At 43.6% G+C, this 21,197-nt stretch overlaps 1 protein-coding gene across 1 annotated transcript in view; it reads right to left on the bottom strand.

The window, feature by feature from the left end:
* The window catches only part of Fgd6 (FYVE, RhoGEF and PH domain containing 6), a 117,156-nt gene that overhangs the window by 89,955 nt on the left and 6,004 nt on the right, over positions 1 to 21,197 (bottom strand). The window contains exon 2 of the mRNA XM_059245122.1: positions 17,168 to 19,529. Coding sequence (XP_059101105.1) covers positions 17,168 to 19,529 — 2,362 coding nt within the window. The remainder of the gene's footprint in view (positions 1 to 17,167; positions 19,530 to 21,197) is intronic.

The following is a 21,197-nucleotide window of genomic DNA, read 5'->3' on the forward strand; positions in this document are numbered from 1 at the left end:
CAGACTGGCATTGAATTCCTGACCCTCCGGCATGTGCTACAACACTCTCCTGGCTTAGAGTTCCTATGTTGTTAACCTAACACAGTGACAGACGGAAAAAGAGCTCAAGATCTCCTTTAAATTATTACGGTGTGAAAGAATGAACAGTTAACCAATAATAACCACAAATTAAAAGCATACCTAAACTAACTCTAGCATCAGAAAAGCTCTCAAACTTAGCTACAGTTTATACACCTGCTTATTTTTGTAATATTTAAATTCTGTACTCTAAAAGACTTTATGTATGTTAATGAGTTCAAATCCTTTTCTTTCAGCCACAGAAAACATTTGCTCTTTTGATTGTTCATTTACAATCTTCACTATAAACGTTAGGGTCGACATCCTCTCCAGGCTGCGTGGTGGAGAGGGGCGTCTTCTCATCACCCAGCCCGGGCTCTCCTGGGATCCCTGCTCCTCTCGCCTGTGCCTCCGGGGTGCTGAGGGCACACCAGGCTCTACTTTCCACCACACGCCTTTTCATCGTTTTGAAACGGGGTCTTACTCGGTAGCGTAGGCTGGTTGAGAACGTAATATGCAGCCCAAGAACTAGATGAAGAGGAAAAGACATTGCAGCGGTCCTTTTCATTGTTAACTTGACAAAATCCACAATCACCCGGGGCCAGAGTCATCAAAAGGGATGTCTACATCAGGCTGGCCTATGTCTGTGGGGAACTGTCTTGATTGCCTTAAGTGACGTGGGAAGGCCCAGCCTAAAAGTGGGCAGGACCATTCCCTGGGTTTGGTTCCTAAACTGTAAAAAAAAGACAAAGTGAGCTGAGCATAAGCAGGCATGAACCATTCATGGCTCTTTGCTCCTGATTACACGTGTATTACATATATGTACTATGTATGTATGTATGTATGTATATGTGTATATATAACACATACATATGTGTATAAATGTATGTATATATGCGCGCGCGCGCGCGCGCACACACACGCACACGCACACACACACACATATACACACACACATATTTCACAAAGCCTCTCACTGGGACATCTTGGTAAATTTGTGCTAATTCCAAAACTATATGTACACTGTCTAGGTTTTTTCCACTCCTATTCTTAGCACATTTAAGACACACAGACAGTTCTTTTATTTAAAAAGAATTTCTTCAATCTTCAGGTTTTTTTTTTTAATTTGATTTTTTAGTTATACAATTATCTTTGCACTTTCTGAGTAGTACATGATATCCACAGGTCTGTCCTGGTTAGCTGTCTGTCAGCATGACAGGAGCTAGAATGAGAAGAGGAACCTCAGCTGAGAAAACGCCTCCATTAGATCGTCCTTTGAACAAGTCTCTGGGGCATCCTCTTGATCAGTGACTGATCTGGAGGGCTCGTCTCACTGGGGATGGGTCCACGGCTAGACACGTGGTCCTGAGTTATATTAGAAGCCATACTAAGCTAGCCCTGGGGAGGCAGCAGCAGGCAGCACTCCTCCATGGCTCCTGCTTTGGTTCCTGCCTTGAGTTCCTGGCCTGATTCCCTCTGTGATAGACTAGGACCTGAGTTATATCACGAAGTAAGTCCTTTCTTTCCTCCATCCATTGCTTTTGGTCCTTATGCTTTATCACAGCCACAGAAAAGTAAGAAATGCAAGGTCTACATAACACAGTGTTAGGAACTGCTTTGTGGGTGTGTGGGGGCTCAGACCAAAACTCCTGCTTTCTGGAGTTCTGAGAAGAGGAATAGTGGGGTTGGATGAACACAAAACTTTTGTTTAACTACGCCACAATACAGTCAGATGTTCCCAAAGAACTAATAACGACGGACACACGAATGACCTTTTAGTCCAATTTCTCTTCTCCAAAGGAATACTCTTTTAGTCAACAGCAGTAGCTCTCCCAATCGATGGAACTGCCTTCCAAAATTAACAGGTGTTTCCTGTGCACTCTGGAAGCCTGCTCAGTGGAACACGAGTTTACTCAAAACGCAGCTAGATTCTGACCTCATATAAATAAAAGTAATAGTTAACCTGACTACTGTTTGTACAGATGTAGTCATCTAATGTGTGCCAGTATCAGCGAGGGCCAATGGTACAAAGGTGCTTGTGATCTCTCACAATGTTGATTCTCATGTATTTGTGGGTAGAGAGGGAGATAATGAAGTATTACAAAAGAATGAAAAGTTAGTTCGATGTAACCGATAAACACCTAGGAACAGGGTACCCTGCACCGCTTGATATATAGTAAAAATAGAGTAAACACTATTATTTTTATTGTAGCATGAGCAATATATGCTAGGCGATATGCTAAGGGAGAGATTAAAGACACAGACGCACAAAAATGCCCTGACACATTCATTTGTTTTTCTTTCTTTTTTTTTTTCTTTTGGTTTTTCGAGACAGGGTTTCTCTGTGTAGCTTTGCGCCTTTCCTGGAACTCGCTTTGTAGACCAGGCTGGCCTCGAACTCACAGAGATCCACCTGCCTCTGCCTCCTGAGTGCTAGGATTAAAGGCGTGCACCACCACCGTCCGGCTTCACATTCATTCTTTCAACAAGCATTTACCAAGTGTCTACTACATTCTAAAAAAAGTTCGAAGCACTGGTGATAAAGCCATGCAACACAATGCACCTCCCAGTCACGAAGGCCATGTTCTAAAGAGACACAGTCAGAAACAGGTAACTACTGCCAGGAACAGGGAATGGCAGAGAGAAAAATGAAACTGGATAAATGGAGAGAAAGCAACAAAGTCTGTGGAGGAGTGCATCTGTTCCTCTTCCTCAGTCAGAGAGGAAGGGCTAGGGATATGACTCAGGGAACAGAGGGCCTGGCCTGCCTGGCAGGCACCGAGCCCTGGGTTTCACATGGAGCTGCACAAAACTGGATGTGGCAGCCTGGACCTGTCACTGCAGCTCTGGGGAGGGGAAGGCAAGAGAATCTGAGGTTGAAGTCATCCTCTGGTACGCAGTAAGTCTGAGGCCAGCCTTGTCTATATGATATCCTGTCTTTAAAAACAAAATGACAGAGTAAAGTCACAATGTATATTAAAGGTTAACGCTGAATGAAGTCTAGAAGGGTAAGAAATGAGGTCTGGGTAAAGAGTTTAGTGGAATGGCCACGGACAGATTAGAGTAGGTGGGTAATAAGACTCTGAGACTTGGAAAGTTGACTGTGGTCTGCCATACTACACTACAGAGCTGGAATTTTATTCTCTAGCCAGTGGGATACCAATGAGGTTTAGTAACAAAGTCAATCTTACTAAGAATAATGAACTAAGCTGGATATATAGTGTAAGCCCTACACTCAGTAGGCTGGGGCAGGAAGATGGTAACTGTCAGGCCAGCCTAAGCTGCATGAAATAATAACACAGGTAATAAAATAAACCAAGAACTCTCATTAGAAAAATCACACACACACACACACACACACACACACACACACACACACACACACTGAGGGTGGCAGGGACAAGCTTGGGAGGTAGCTTAATGGTTACCATCTGCTTAGCATAAGAAAGGCCCAGGGTTTTTACCCCTAACACCAATAAAAGAACACAAAGAGAAGAAATAACGATTTCACTGAAATGTATATACAGATTATATATATATATTATCTATATGACAAGCACATGAAAGGATAGTCGGCATCATTAACCACCAAGAAAATGCAAATTAAGTACACTGGGATATCACTACACACATATTACAATCTAAAAACCAGAGAACAGTAATATTCAGCTATTATTGGCCAGGATGCTGAGACACTGGATCCCCTCTCCCTCCATCCCTACTCACATAGTGCTGCTGGAAATATGGTACCTTTACTCTGGGAAAGAGTTAGATAATTTCTGGGACCCACGTAAAGGGGGAAGGAGAAAACCAACCACCAAGATGTCTTCTGCCCTCCACACGCACACTATGGCATGTATTTACACCCTTACAAACACACACACACACACACACACACACACAAACACACACACAATCATATACATACAATAATGAAAAATAAAATTTCAAAAAGGGCTTGATAATTCCTTATAAAACTGAATGTTAAATAAATAAATGTACTGTTAGGGCTTTATCCAAGGGAATGAAAATGTCTATCAACACAAAAACTTGAACCCAAAGAAATGTTCATTATAGCTTTAGTTCCAAAGCCAGGCAGCAAAACCAGCCTGGGTATCACTTCACTCAGATACTCCTCAGTAATAATAATTTTTAAAATAGACCTATTGATGTATACAATTTGGATGGACCTACAAAGAGCCATGGTGCATGAAAAAAAAGCCAATACCATAAAGCTGTATCCTGCACGGTGCATTTTGTATAACATTACTGGGATGGCTGAAATGTTTTAAATGGATTAGCAGTTGCCAGGACTGGGGAGAGAAATGACAGAGGGGTGCACGGCAGTAAAAAGGCAAGAACAGAATCTGCGGAAACCTAAACCTCAGTGAACTGTATCAACGTCACTTTCTGGTTGTGGTATTTCACAGGGTTGTATAAAATGGTACCACAAAGCTTCAGTGTGATCAGCTTGTCTCTCTCTATTATTTCTTTGCTTCATTTGAACCTATAATTGTATCACTACAAATTTCCACGAACAACCATCAAAACCATTTCTAGAGGCTAAGAACTGCCTAACATATGGATATAACAGGAGGCTATGCTTTTGATTTCCCAGAGATTGTTTTTTTTTTTTTTTTTAGAAAGGGTCTGACTCTGCAGCCCTGGCTGGCCTAGAACTCGATATGTAGACCAAGCTAACTTCAAATTCACAAAGATATGCCGGCCTTGCATCTCAAGTGCTGGAATTAAAGGACTGCCTTGATTAATTTCCATCAAGGTAAAAAATAAGCCAGGTGCAGTGACTCATCGTGAGTTCTACACAGAGAGTTCCAGGCCAGCCAGGGCTATTGTAGCAAGACCTGGTCTCAAAAAGAAAAGAAAAAACAAAACAAAACAAAACAAAACATTTCTAGTTACTATGAAAGTCCAACAAACAAAATCTACAATTTCAACCATCCCTGTATCCGATTAGCTAAGGGGGGGAGGGGACCACCTGAAAGTATCCCCATTGGCTATTAAAATGTCACTATGGTTACGTGAGAGGCAGAGAGCTCGGCAATCAACTGTCATTAGGCAGAAATCTTTAGCCATCCAGACCACCTGCAGACGGAGGATACCTGAGGGAGCTCATCAGGCCCTTCCGAAGGCCAGAACTGCAGCTCATCACTGCTCCCTTTCCACCCTGCCTTACCAAGGGAAATGTGGGAGAACAAGAGAGGCAGGAAGTGGGTTACACAAGGCAGTGAAACAACACACGTTTGTGTCCACACCGGGAGACTAATCACTGCAGGCCCCTACTCACACACCCTTCCACAGGAAACACCCTGACCACCAGGCTAACAACCGTGTGGCCATTTCTCGGTAGATTTTAATTTGGTTTAAATTGAGAAAACATTACACATCCATTGAAGGTCTGAATTACAGGGTAGTTTTAACTGAAATACAGTTTGAGTCCTTTCATGTACCTGTATCTACCTAATTGTAGGGCCAGTCTTCCCCAGCTCACTTTGGAGAAACCTGTTACAACTAGTACAGTAATTAAAGTATGTAAATAGTGTAAAAATACCCAAGAGGTGTGCACAGAGGTAATTTAAATATGATTTATGGCACTGACTTGCTTGAAACGAGACACACTATGGGTTACTTGAGCCTAGGCAGGATGAACCATGCCAATAATAATAAATATTAAAAATAATAAATGATAAAAGGTACAATGGGATAGATGACTGAGCCCTCAACACACCGCGCACGCACACACACACACACACACACACACACACATATACACACACACATACCCACAACACATACATACACACACACACACACACACACACACACACACACACCCCAGAAGATCAATCTTGTCTATTTAACTTCTTAAGTCAGTTTCTACCTGTTATGCCAAGGGGAGAAAAGAAAAGGAAAACAAAATACATCACCAAGTGGCGTCTTAGCGGCAAATGCAGCTAGGCTCCGACAGGCTGAGGTTAGGGACTGAGCCACACAGCAGCCATAGCAATAATGCCAGCAGCTCTGTTGAGGAGCATCTCTGTGTCTGTCCTGACTGAACACACACCTGCATCCAATGTCCAGGTCTTAACCTTCTCAGGACCCAAAATCTCCAGCAAGTGAAACACAATCTTTGTTTTCTTAAAAAAATAATTTTAAAAAATCTTTGATTTCACTGTCCACTATTCATCTGCCTCTCTGGGAGAAACACCCTACCATTAATTTGAGCCCATTTGTTCATTAAGATAATAATGTCAGTGCTAGATATAGACAGAGATAATCCTGCAAGTGCTAGCATATGCCCGTCATCCTACTGCCTGGGAGGCTGAGGCACGAGGGTCCACAGTCTGAGGCCAGTCTGGTCTACATAATAAGGTCCTGTCTCAAAAAGGGGAGGTGATATAATTTATTATATAAGGTACTTTAGTCTTACAAAATTATTTACTCTGGGGAAATCTATCAATAGTGATTCACTTTATTAAATGAGAGAACTTTGGAGGTTAAAAAAAGTGCCTGACAGCATGAGGAACATAAAAGAAGAGATTAAAAAAGCAAGTATTACAGCTGGGCGGTGGTGACGCTCACCTTTAGTCCCAGCACTCAAAGAGGCAGAGGCAAATGGATCTCTGTAAGTTCAAGGCCAGCCTGGTCTACAATGCGTGTTCCAGGACAGCCAGGGCTGTTACACAAAGAAACCCTGTCTAAATTTTTAAAAAAGCAAGTATTATATGTCATAATTGTAAGTCATGTATAATGTTTTCCATGTCATGAATGACCACACTCAACCAGCAAATGACAGAAACCACATTTAACTTGCTTTGAGTGGTCACCACCACTGAATAGACCAAATGAAAATGTGATATGATTCAGTTTCCAAAGTTTGAAGCATCTCTTGCCTGACCATAAATATAGCAATCACTGAGTTCTTCCTGCTTGAAAAATCTGGGTATTATGACTAGACTGGGAACAGGATACCTTGTATCCTGGATAAAAGGTCCACAGTCCTCTACCAGTATTAAACATAATAAAATATCAAAACCATGGCTAACAGTGAAGAATAACATTGAGTGAGGATTTGAGTCGGTATGCCACAGGATCAGAACTTGTATGGGGAGTAGGAAGGAGGTAGGGGGAGGAAAAGGAAAGAGAAGAGGGAGGGGAACTGTGGTTGGTAAGCAAAATCAATTAAAAAAAATTTTTTAAAAGAACTCGTAGTTCAATAGTTGGTTATCTATGTACTGTCTGCATGGCCCTGAGCAAGTTACTTAGTTTCCTCGTCTATTGAAAAAAGTGATAAGATCCATCTTGCAGAATAATAAGGACTAAGTTGCATGGGCAAGAGCTCCTGGCATAATTCTCAGCCTGTCAGAAACGGTAGGAGCTTGTCTGGTTACAGACCAAGTCCACAGTATCTGACGTGGAGAGCATTTCCAGTCCCTGCGATTCTCCGGTTCTGACTTTTGGTAGGGCAGAGGAAGCACGGGATTGAAGGAGTCTGATAGTGTGAGGAAACCAGGTGTTGTTAACATATACTGGTGGCACCAGTCTGACATTTTTGAGCCAGGTTTAGAGGTATGCTGAGGCTGAGGCAGGAGGATGATTTGAGTCTAGGAGTCTCAGCCTGGGCAACACAGTAAGACACACTCTAACTCTCGCCCAAACTGCATGCTGAACGAGCTTGCTTAATTCAAACATTCACCTCCCTGACCCGTGTCGAACACAATGAGCCTGTAATTCTGTGTTCCGGTGCAGCTGGGATAGCCCTCCTTCCTAACTAGGTAATAGTATCTTTCACAAGAGAACTGAGTGATGATGCAAGTCAGTCGGAATCTTCCCACCATGGGGAGGAAGGGAGCTTTCAAATCCTGACTGTCTCTAGAAGGGGAAGGAAGGTCTGGAGCTCTAGGATGGAGCCCTGGTCTTACAGCTTCTCATCTTCCTGACAGGGGAAAAGTCCGTGAGTCTTGCTAAGGTTTGGATTTTATCAATGAGTGAAGAGGCTGATAAAGAAGCTTGGCAATGACTCCTTTAGTTACAAAATGTAGTAAGTCCATGAGTATAGTTAACCTAGAACTACTAAAAGGTATAATTAATTAATTTCAAACTACTTGATTTGGGGGGAGGGGGAAACTCCTTAATAGTTTCCTTACCCCCAACCCTCTGACAGACTGACATCGGAATCTCTTGCCACCAACTAAACCATACCTGGATTTGTAGACAAGTCTCTCCCTGGGCTAATCTGAGTGGCTGGACAGACTGTCCCCTCCTCCTGAGCCATGTATGTGGGGGGTGGGGGGTGGTGTGGAGAAAAGCACTCTCATCCAATAATCTGACTGCTGATACATCCAAAGATCGGTAGAAAGGCAGGTACAAATTACTCCTTCCCGGTCCAGTCCCTGGACTCCGATTTGCAGCTGCCAAACCATCACAGATTCAGAATTCCTTTTCAGATTTAGACAGCCCCAGTACATCTATAACTCTTTATAATGCTCCAAATGGTATCAGGATGCATGACCACCTATATAAACATTATTAAGACACTGACTCTGACCAAATAAATGATCCAAGCAAAATACACCAAGTTTGCAACTGAATCCACATGAGCTAGAAGTTGAACAAGCAGCCACACCATTTTGAACATAGACTACATACACTTGCTTTTCTTTTTAATTCAAAATTCATGGGAAATCCTCTTTTTTTTTGGTGTTTATTACTTAACTTCTCCTGTAGCAGAAACCCAAATACTTGCTAACTGGAAGACTGATCTAGTAAATGGACTCCGGGAGAGGAGGGCTCCAGCCACTAAGCCGGCCCGCCGTGGATCCACCATCACTCTTTCTCATAAAACCACTTCAACGTGATTCAACTTCTTCACAAACGGGTACAACAACACTCCCATCCACCCTCAAGTGGAACCAACAAGGGTCTATGTAAACATAAGATTCTGAGAAACTGGGAAAGGTGACTGCAGGGGACAGCTGCTCTTCCTGGAAATCACGGCGGAGCACTAGACGTCACTGACAAGCTACAGGGCCAGGCCTGTTTTTGCAACTTCTGTGACAGATTCTTTTTGACAACGTCAAAACTACTTACAAATACTGTTTTTTTTTTTTCCAGACAGATTCACAAACAAAATGACCAGAGGCGGGTTACACCACCAAAGCAATTTCCCCTTCCCACCAAGAAAATAGTAGGCAGTCCCTTCTCTCTCTCTCTCTCTCTCTCTCTCTCTCTCTCTCTCTCTCTCTCTCTCTCTCTCTCTCTCTCTCTCTCTCTCTCTTTCTTGAAACTGGGTCTCACTTATAGCCAAGGCTGACCTTGAACTCAGCTCCCAGTTTTCTTGCCTCTGCTGGCCAAGTGCTTTGATTACAGGAATATGCCACAATGCCCAGTTTTGAACTTACTTTGAATTCAGAATATTTTCTTTACATGTCAGTAATTCTTCCTAGCTTCTCAAACCAAAATGTGCTATAATGCAAACCATTCTCTGTACCTAAAGTATAGTCTTAAAAAAATTTTTTTTGAGGTACGGTGTCATATAGCCCAGGCTATCCTGGAATTTGTTATATAGCCCAAAGATAGCCTTGAACTTCTGATCCATTCCTGTCTCTACCTCAGGAGTGTTGGAATTACAGCCATGACCACCATGCCTATTTTTGTTTTTGTTTTTTCCTAGACAGGATTTCTCTGCAGCCTGTCCTGGAACTCGATCTGTAGACCAGGCTGGCCTCAAACTCACAGAGATCCACCTGCCTCTGCCTTCTGAGTGCTGGGATTAAAGGTGTGCACCACCACCGTCCGGCTTCACCATGCCTATTTTTATGCACTGCTTGGGGATTGAACCCAGGGCCTGTGCTAGGCAAACACTTTACCATCTCCAGGCTTAGTTTTATAATTTTCTTAAATTCAGGCACTGTGGAGCACACGTGTAATCCCAGTACACAGGAAACTGAGGCAGGAGGATTGCTGCACGTTAAGGACATCTGGGCTATCAGAGTAGAATACCAGGCCAGCCAGAACTACAGAGCAAGGCCCTGCTCAACTGTAGTCCCCACCAAAATGGCATTAAAATAAATAGGCTAATAGAAACATCATACTTCTTTAATCCAAAGGGCCCTAACAAATACATCTGTGATTTCAGAAAAAAGATGACAATTTTAAGGACTGTCTGCAAGAACACAGAAAGCTTATAGAAGTCAAAAGTCATACACAAGCACAGTTGTTACTTATGAATTCCTGAAAGGGGAAAATGCTTATCTCTTTCTGTACAAACAGGACCCTGGATCTGGAATTCCCCTGAACTACCTGGGGACCTCCAGGCCAAGTTCACCTTCCCCACTTCTTCCCAAGTAATGATTTCCTCCTCTACCGGACCTAGACCTCCCAAAGTTAGAATGTTCATTCCAGTAAAACAGAAACTGCTTTACTCCTCTGCCTTCTGACTTTGGTCCTGGGGTAGTGTTCCCAAAATGAACTTGTGGGGCAAGGCAGATATGCCAGTGACCAGATTTCTTTCTTTCTCTGCTTCCCCTCAAGTATTTGTAATTTATTGTTTGTTTGTTTGAGACAGGGTCTCATGTAGCCCAGGCTCGATTATGTAGCTAAGGATGACTCAGAACTCAAGGTCCTCCTGCCTCTACTTTCCAAGTATTGACCAGCTTACATATGTAATCCTTTAAGTTCTTGGCAGGTAAATATAGGCAGACAATTGATCAACACGGGAACGGACCGAATCTACTAAGATGTTTGCAACTCAAAAGGGATTTTCTTTAGAGTAGGAGTTAAGTTACTAGCCTGATATGTTAAAAAAAAAAAATACAAGAGGGTTAGGGAATAAACTGGAGAGATTGCTCAGTGGTTAAGATCCACTCTTACAAATCCCATCACTCGGGAGGCAGAGGCAGGCAGTTCTCTGTGAGTTCGAGGCCAGCCTGGGCTACAGAGTGAGTTCCAGGACAGGCTCCAAAGCTACACAGAGAAACCCTGTCTCGAAAAACAAAACAAAACAAAATAAAATTCACTCTTACAGAGGACCCAGGTTCAATTCCCACCACCCATATATATGGTGGATTATAACCATCTGTTACTCAAATTCCTGATCTGATGCCATATCTGACTTCTATAGGTATCAGGCATGCACATAGTATACATACATGCATACATACATACATACAACACATACAGGTAAAATGTTCATACATATAAAATAAAATTAAAAATCTAAACATTAAAAGTTAACAAAGGTATGACATGAATACAAAATTCAAAAGAAATGTAATGGGGAGTGATAGAAAATAAGACTATGGCATTAATAAACTGAGAAATCATACCGTTGACTCTTGAGTAACTGTATATTCAAGGTAGAAAAGGCTAATGTGGGCCATTATGGACAAATAAACTAATAAAGGTAGCACTATACTTTCTCAGCTAAATAATTAGTTTCCACTGCTGAGTTTGTTTAGTGTGTTTTCTTAATTTATGTGTTTGTGTGACTGTATGCCTCACATGTACAGGTGCCCACAGAAGCCATAAGACGGTGCCCAATCTCCTGGAGCAGGGGTTACAGGCAGCTGTGAGCCATCTGACGGAAGTTCTAGGAACTGAACTGATACCTCTGAGCAGTAAGTACTCTTAACCACTGAGCCTTCCTTCCCTCTAGCTCCCCATGGCTCAGTTCTTAACTGAAAAACACGAAGGGCTGGAGAAATGGGTCAGTGGGTAATGCTTGCCACACAAGCTGTAGGACCTGAGTTCAAATCCCTAGAACTCACACAACGCTGACACAGCAGGGTGCTCATCTGTAACCCCGGGGTGTTCCTATGTCAACGCGGGTGATAGCAGAAGAGGAGAACCCTGGCACCTTGCAGGCCCACCAGCCTGATGCCCACCAGCCTGATGCCCACCAGCCTGATGCCCACCAGCCTGATGCCCACCAGCCTGATGATGTCCACCAGCCTGGGAAGGAAGCAGTGGGAAACCGGGAGATCCTGTCTCCAAAGCTGGAAGGTGAGAACTGAAGACACCAGAGGTCGTCCTCTGACCTCCGCATGTGCCATACCGCAGCACTCCCGCACACTTGAACCACATTCACACCACATTCACACCACATCCACACCCTTGCACTTGTGCACCACGGTTTTCTTAAATCTCCAGCTAAAACATGCTTCTACAAGTGTTAGAAGTAAGCTGAGCGTGATGATGCTACACACCATAATCTCAGGGCACAAGAGGTTGAGGTAGAAGGATCTTGAGTTCAAGGCCAGCCTGGACTACCTACAGAATGAGCCCCTGCCTTAGACAAGGTCTAAGACACCCAATGACTCAAAAACCGGTATTTGACAAAACATCAATTTATCTACTCTGACCAAAAAAAAAAAAAAAAAGGCTGGATAAAACTGTATAATTTACTAATTTCTAACGTTTATTTTAAAGAAAAAGGAAATATTTACCCAGAAGAAATAAGATCCAACTCTTGTCGCCTCCGTGTCAAACATAGGGTAAGTATGTAAACAACCAGATTTGCCAAATCTGTGTGACTAGGAAAGGCAGTTAAAGAGGCTTACAAATATTTGATATTTCCTGACACTAAAAATAACTCCCAGGAAAGGGCTGCTGTTGAGATGTTATGCGTCCCACCCCCACCTCCTTGTTGTGTATGATCTTATCTGTGCCATGACAACATAGAAATTGCTCGTTAGTGCAATTAATTTATCGCTTGTTCATTTATTGTTTAATCACATTAATAAAATTCAACAATACCACCAGATGGTAACACACAATCAGACGTCTGCTAGGCCAGGTCTGCCCATTTACAGTCCAGATGCCCTGTGAAGCTACTGGGTGGTGTATTAAGCCCGGTCCCACGTTTAACATGGAGAGAAACAACCAACCAAAGATAGTATTCAGTCTTCAACAGGAATGAAGTTATATAGAGTAATGAAAAATAAATTACTCTTTTTAAAAAAGATTTATTTATTTTTATGTGCACTGGTGTTTTACCAGGATGTATGTCTGTGTGGGGGTGCCAGATCCTCTGGAACTGGAGGAGGATGTGAGCTGCCACGTGGGTGCTGGGAATGGATCCCGGGTTCTGTGGCAGAACAGCTGGTGCTCTTAACCACTGAGCCATCTCTCCAAATTATTCTTAAATCTACTTAGTTTATTTTTAATTCCCTTTCTGGAAGACCAAAATATGAATGCCCACCTGTTGAGACCGAGACTTAATTCACATTTCTAATCCTACTTCCGTTTCAGTCTGCCACTCTCCCTCCAACGTCCCACTAACATGCCCTGCCTAAGGTTACAAAAACAGAACCCATCAGCTCCTGAACGTCAAGTCTGAGCCTGCCTGCTTTAAAAAAACCCCGCAGGCTCATGTGCCACGCCATCTCTCCTGCTGTCTCTGTTTCTGTTGTACTGAGGACTGAACCTGGGATCTCACGCACACTAAGCAAGTACTGCACTACTGAGCTGCACCCCGGCCCAAGGTGATCTTCAGTAACCCATCAGACAGTACAACCGTCAATAAAAACAGCATGTACTTTAATTACCTGTTGCCTCACTGGGAAGAGTTAAGAAACACTCATCTCAACTCTGAATGCACATACGCTTAATATCCATTTAAAAAGTAATCAGAGGGCCTTAATAGATCACTTAGAAAAATACAATTGCCATCATTTTTTTTAAGTGCCTATAAAAACCAACCAAAGTATTACAAGAAAACTCTGGAATGTCTCCAGGTAAAGTTTTCTTCCTAGAATCAAGACACCTGTTTCAGTTTCAGAGGGAAATTCTAATAACTGAATGTTATTACTTCGCAGATTATTCTACAGTTGGGTATCATCGATGACCTAAACTGTACAACCTTCCCAAGGAAACCAAGCTTCCTAAACAAAAGCAGTAGCTGAAAACTCTCCACCTGTACCCAGTACAACAGAGATGCAGGTCGCCTGCTAACCGTTTTAGGGCAGTGAAGTCTGAAAGACTTTGGGGAGAGGCTTTACCCCAGCCCTGAGTGGTGACCCAAGCCTACAAGCCTCGCATCCCAGCACTCCACAGGTGGGGAGGTGCTTTGGCAGGAAGGGGTCAAGTTTGAGGCCGGCCTGTGCTATACAGAATTCTAGACTATCCTGGACTTAAAAAAAAAAAAAAAAAACCAAGTAGACAAAACAACTGCCCGAAACACTAGAACATTCTAGAGTGACTCACACATCCTCCTTCCAATGAAATCACTTTGAGACACAAGAGCAGTAAGCAAATGGTGACACACGCAGCTTACGTTTCCGTCTCCAGGAGAAGTCCGCTTCCTCCCTCCTTCGCCTTCCGCTCCTCCGTCTCTTCATTCATCCTTCCCAGTGAGCTGCCCAGTACCTCTCCTCACCCTCTTCCCCTCTCTAGTCACTACTCACTCCTGCTGCTGCGGTCAGCAGAGCTCAGTGTACAGAGAACGATGGCGGGGAAGAGAGAGGGGATTAGACACTCTAGAAGGAAAGGAAGTAAAGACGTCTTTGCTTACTAAACAGCCACCCCACCCTCCCCTCCTTATCACTCCTCCTTTAACAACATCCCTCCGGGGCGAATTCAGCTCTGCCCCTGATTTCCTCATTCTTCTTGTCGCTTCACCATAGAACCTACAGGTCGCTGGCTATTCCTCTGAGATAACAGATCAATCCACCCAGGCCAATGCTCCAACCCCAGCCACAGGATCACAAGGAAGGTCCCACAGGGGACAGGCAGTGGTGGCGCTCAGCTTTAATCCCAGCACTCAGGAGGGAGAGGCAGGCGGATCTCTATGAGTTCAAGGCCAGCCTGGTCTACAGAGTGAGTTCCAGAACAACCAGGGCTAAGCAGAAAAACCCTGTCTCAAAAAACCAAAAAAAAAAAAAAACAACAACAACAAAAAAAAACCTGGAGCAGCGGGGTAACTCTTAGCTTGAGTTGGGGATTAAAAACCTTTACCTCCATTTCCAACACCATTCTTTGGGAAAAACAATGAGTTACAATTGTTGTTAATAGTCTAAAAGACTATAACCCTAATCAGAATTTGGGACAGTCTACCATTTAAATATCTCCTGATAAATGACAAATAGGTTACTACAGACTTGTAAATGTTCAGATTTATGAATTATCTATGTTTTAAAGAAGGTGACCATTGGGACACCTCTGAGTTAACCAAATAGATTTACTTACCCAGAATTTTGGTTGCTTAAATATCCAGACTCCAAAGCTAGTGAAATTCTAACCCAGAGCCCCAGGGAAGACCCAGATTCCCTTCCCTGAGGGCTGAGACACTTTAAACACTTTCCTCATGACTCTCAAACAGACTCGTACATGCTAGGCAAGTAAGTACTAGATTTCTGAACTACATGCCCAGCCAGGATCCTGCATTTTGAATTAATTATTCCAAGGCACGGGGCTACATTTTCAGCAAACAGACATACCTTCAGGATTTCCACTTGAATCTTCTCAGCTCTCAGTCTCTCATTTACCTCATTTCATTTTACCAGGGTCCTCCTCATTGAAGAGCTGCATTTTGCTTTCTCTGACTAGTCAACAGTTTACAAAAGGAACAAGCTCTCAGGCTTGAGTCGGACTCTACGGCTTCAGCTGGCACATTTCAGGTTTCTCAAAGTCCACTGAGGACTCCCGTTCACAGCTTAAACAAAACTCTCCGTGGAACACGAACTTCAAGCAGAAGTCGCCCACTCCTCACCAGACTGTCCTGGACAGCTTCCAGCCCATCCAGTGCCACCCTTGGCTTCCTGTGGTCTCCAGAAAGAACCCTCCTTAGGAATGCTTGACCAGCTACACTGGCTGGCCGTCTACGTTAGTCCCTCCAAACTGCTTCCCCTCAAGCTAGCAGCAGACCAGACAAACAAGTTCCAGAAGTGAAGAACCCACCTCAGAGAGAGTGGTAAACCCTTGGGGAACAAATCCCAAGGGTCAAGCTCCCATTACAAGAAAAAAATATTATCATAGCAAGGCAGCAGCGTAACTGAAGAAATAAACCAAACTCATCACACACGTGTGCATGTAGCACACACACACGTGCATAAGTAATATGCAAAAATGTGTTAAAATACCAATAAAGTTGCTTCATAGTACAATATCACACATTTGAAAACAGATAAATTCTTCAAATAGTTGGATGCCAAGTCTGTAAAAAAATTTACGCTAAGGAAGAGGTTTCTGCCTACATACTAACATTCAGGAGTAGACATATAAATAAATCGGAGTCAGCTGTGAGAAAAAACAGGCAAGGGAAGGAAGGAGCCTTTTACAGGGAAGAAGAGGAAAGGTAAAGATGATGATAAAGAAAACAACTGCGAGAGCATCTGAAAATTAACATTAACTCAAAACAATCTGCTTTACTCCGTGTTCCAATCTGCTTGACGGTTTTATTTAACTCCCCCACTAATTCACATGGAGTCCCTAGGTGCTCGGGATGTCTCTACGAGTCACATTTTAAGACCTGAGTTCTTAAAGACCATGTTGCAACCTAAGGGTAAGCTGAAGGCTTTAAAATACAGAAGGACTGCATGCAAACGCAGGGCAAAGGCCACCTCTGCCCCACGGACAGGAGGAAGATGGCGTTTGTTCCCTCTGTCTCCTGCTCATTCCTCCTCGCCTGGGCCCGTTCCACACCTACAGAGCCCACTGGGCTCCTTGTTTGCCCTGGTATAGAATAAAAAGAGAGAACCACAACTCTTGGGGACACTTCAAACCGAACGCCATTTTCTCCACTTGTTACGGTGTCTGTGCGCCAGTAAATAACTCCCTCTTCACTTACACCCATTCAAGCAGCAGGAATTCAACTTAGCAGGTCACACGAAAACAAAGTCCACACAAATCAAAAGGACATGAAAATAGTGTTGCTATTTAAAGTCTTTGGATTGCCTTTGGATTTGCAAGGCAAATACCCGTTCCTATTGTACGACCAAAGGAGTCGGAACACAGAACTGCTTTCATCTACACTTTCTCAATCAGTTCCTCAAGAAGTGATTTTCCTCTCTGCAGTCCCGTACCACGGAGTTGTTGAAGGCTAATTACAGCGGTGCACGCAAAAGTGCAGGTCTCGCTGGCACCTATGCATTACCTGGAAGGCTGGTGTCTAGGATCAAGTTGCAGCTGGCCATCTGGAGCATCATAGGGCTCCTCTACTTCATACAGGTTGGCATCCGTGTCCTCCACACTGCTGGAATTCTGCCACCCCAACTCTGGAGTTTTCCCTCCGGCCAAAGCGAAGGGCAAATTTTCATACTCTGGGATCTCCTCATAATGGCGTACATTCTCATACTCTGGTGCACAGTCACTCGTACTGGACTTGTAGGACACCGGACAGGATGAGTTCCTGGACAGCAGCTGGTCATCCAAAGACTCAGCTCTGTGACCATTAGCTGCACTGGTCTGGCCCCAAGACTTTACCTTCTGAGACTCCAGGCTGCAGTTTTCTGCAGAATATGCCTTGGTGGGTTTACCTCTCTTCTCGTCTCCTGTCCCCAAACCTTGCCCATCCCTTTCAAGCCCTTTCGGCTCTCTACTGAGCAGATGACCTGTGGTGTCGTCCCCATGTTGGCAACTCTTCGACCTAAATTTCTGAAAGTCACTCTTTATGAAACCAATGGACAGTTTCACGTTAATCAACTTCTTAAAAGAAGTTTTCTTTGGAGGTTCTTTGCAAGGTTTATCGCACCTGTCCGTGTCCACAGCCGACAAGGATTTTGCTCTTGGCTTGGTTAGGGAAATAGAAGGCTCATTATTTAAGGATAAAGTGACCCGCTTCAAGGATTCTGGGCTCCCTGAAAAGGGTAAAATAGGATGAGGTAACTTCCACACCGGCTTTTCTGAAGTCGGGTTGGGCTTATCAAAGGAGGATGGTGATAGACCATGGTTTGAGGGACCCACATGCTGAAGGTGATTTCTTTGTAGACCTTTCTCCGAATTTGTTTCTTTACTTGAAGAGTAAGAATTTTTTTCTACAAGTTCCTCAGAAGCAGCCTTCTTAAGCACCCCAGCAGCAGGTAGGCTGTGTCTCTGGGGTTTCTTGGGAACAATTTTAGGTTCCTTTTGTATTTGAGGCACAGACAATTCCACATTACAGGTAGTTGGCAGATGCTCAGTGCAGGATAATTTGACTTGCTTAGGCAAGCTCAAAGACTGAGCAGGGCACTGTAGAAAACTAGCCTCTTTGTCCACAGCAGGTAACATTCCAGAACCATTGTCTGCTCTGCTGTCAGAATTCAAAATGGAATCTGCACCTAGAGGAGGTGCCACTTTTTCCAAAGAAGACGTTTCGTGACGCACAGCTTTCCGGGAGTTGACTGGGTCCTGTCTGTCACTCTTGGAGTCCCTAGGCAATGCCCTTTGGTCCACTGGCTTCACTTTGTCCACTTGTCCCTGGTTACACAAAGCATCCTGATGCAGAACACTGACTTGATTGTTTTTCAAACTATCTTCAAGGAGACAAGAAGAGCCATTGTCTGAATCCTCTGGCCCTTCGAGGCTTTCACTAGGAGTATCTATGTACTTCTGGCGAAGCAGACGAGCAGCACGTGTCTTTCTGGGCTTGGGTGTCGGAAACTTGGAGGTATAAGGTAATAAGCGAATTTCTAGAGGACCAAGATCTGTGACCTCTGTCTTCTGACTAGTTCCATCTGAAGACACCTTTGTGTCCTCCAGTTCACAGGAATGAGAGTGGCTAGCGCTCTTGCCAGCTTGACAAGTCTCATCCCTAGGGAGCTGTGGGGGGCAGCTGGGATGAGCAGGAACTTTGTCCAAGCTGGACAGGTTAGGGGACAGAGCTGCAAATTCAATTCTGATCTGTCGGCTGCAACAAGAGTCGCCATTCATGTCTGCGCTGTTTGGAGATCTGTGCTTCCTCGGGGAACTACAGGGGGATCGCTGTTGTGTTAAGACCTCTTTGAGCTTCTCCTCTAAGATGCCGGCCTTTAAAATCACGCCACTCTGGCTCCGGCCCTTTGCACCGCTCAAATCCCACCCATTCCTCCTCTTGGCAGTTAAAGAGGACTCCCCGTTTTGACGATTCTCTACATTTTCTTTCCTTCCCAGAGGCTCTAGAACAAGCTGCTTTGCACACAGACGTTCTCCATTCCCAGGTTCACGAATACACCCAGAACTGCAGGAACACGTTGGGAAAATATAATCACCGTGTGGATCCCCGACATCTTGGCAATTACACTTGCCGGTGCTTTCGGGTAATTCTGGCCCCCGTTCCTCTAGGTTCACAGGGGGTTTCTTGGAGGGTGACTGCTTGATGTCTTCAACAACTGAGTTTGTCAGGGCTTTTGGTTTTGGCGCAATGGCCGGTTTGGTTTTCTTTGTTAACCGTGGAACACTAGCATTTACGATGTCCGGTTTAGGTGCGATGGGAGGGGGAGGTGGCCTGTTACTTGTCCCCACTAATTTTGGCTTGGGAGCCAGTGGTGGCTTCTTAAGCTCTAGAAAGGAAAGTATAATAATTAGACACAAGAGGATATAAAACGACATGACATTTTCCTGTTTTTACTTGTTTTCTATAACAAGGTCTTGCTATGCAACCCTGTCTGGCTTGGTATCTACAACACAGTTGGGGCTGGTCTCAAACTCACAGTCATACCCAATGCCTTTCTAATGCCATGCCTGTTGAATACACACACACACACACACACACACACACACACACACACACACACACGACCTTTCATTTTACTAGGCAGATTATATTATTTTATAGAGTCAACATTACTCTTGAAAATTCCTGAAATTGTCCTTAAGTTCTAGTGTAACACAGCTTTGGACAGACTTTACATTTCTTAGTTAATCCACTACTGATTTTCCTCTAACTTTGATGTTAATTCGTTGGCTTTTATTTAGTGACTCTATATAGCATCCTCAGCTCATCTACTGGGTCTTAAGAGTTTCCTACAGTATGCAACTCTCTAAGTTTCTCACATAAATCAGCACCACTGTTCAGTGACAAGATCTGTGTAACGACCTGTTATAAAGAATGTCTACCTGATAAAACCCCTAAAACACTCTGAAAAATTAATGTGGAAACCAGACATTTTCTACCCTAAAAAAAAAAATCTGAAAGTAAACTCACTGGTATTAATTGAGGTTCATAATGAGGTTGGAATTTCTCTGTCCAAGGATCAATTGGGAGTTTCATGATATTTCTTCATAGAGCTTTGTCACATGCCCAGGCCTGGCTCCAGATCAAACAATTGGAGAGTATCTGAACATACAATCTGTACATCTGTACTGCTTTCATCTCCCATGGGTGACTGATTACGTCCTTTATCCTTCACCAGTATGCACTATGTGCTTGCTGCTTCTCTGAGCAAGGGTCTCATTATATAAGCCAGGCGGGTCTCAGACTCACATCATTCTTCTCTAGTGTCCTGGAAATTATGGCCTGGACCATCAAGCCCAGCATTAAAGGAAGGAAGACCTAAATGTTCTGGTGCAGCAACTGTTCCTCACCATTGCACGTCAAGTATTTCATCAACACCTATTATACAATGCTGCATTTGTGCAGGCCGGCTCTTAGTCTACATGAACTTGACAACAGCTTTACACAAAGGACCAAAAGAAGGGAGCTAGAGCGATGACTCTGTGGCTAAGAGTGCTTTCAGTTCAACCATGAGGGGCAGAGTTCGGTTCCAGCACCCACATGAGGGAGGTCACAACCACCTGTAACTCCAGCTCAAACGGATATGACTCCCTCTTCTGGCCTCCACAGGCACTGCACTCACATCTGAACATACACCCAAAGAGACACACACATAAACAAACAAAACAAAATATTTTTAAAGACCTAATACATCTAAAAATAATACACAGAAACTATATTTCTTTTAAGTTCCTTTAGGAACTTCTACTTGTCAATCATACCCCCCGAGAGGACTTGAGTTCAAACACATTTTATCTTATACTTCTTAAATTAGCTTCTTCAACAGAATCTAATAATTAATTTAAAAAATTTATTTATAAAACAATCTCAAAATATATGCTGCACAGGACTGTTCAACATTGTTTCATTTACTTGCACACAGAGAAGCTTTGATATTTCATTTGTGCTGATTTTCTTCTCAACAAAGGAAATTAGTCATAACACTTGGAAAAAT

The sequence above is a fragment of the Peromyscus eremicus genome, chromosome 18, assembly GCF_949786415.1.
Source record: "Peromyscus eremicus chromosome 18, PerEre_H2_v1, whole genome shotgun sequence".
Taxonomy (NCBI): domain Eukaryota; kingdom Metazoa; phylum Chordata; class Mammalia; order Rodentia; family Cricetidae; genus Peromyscus; species Peromyscus eremicus.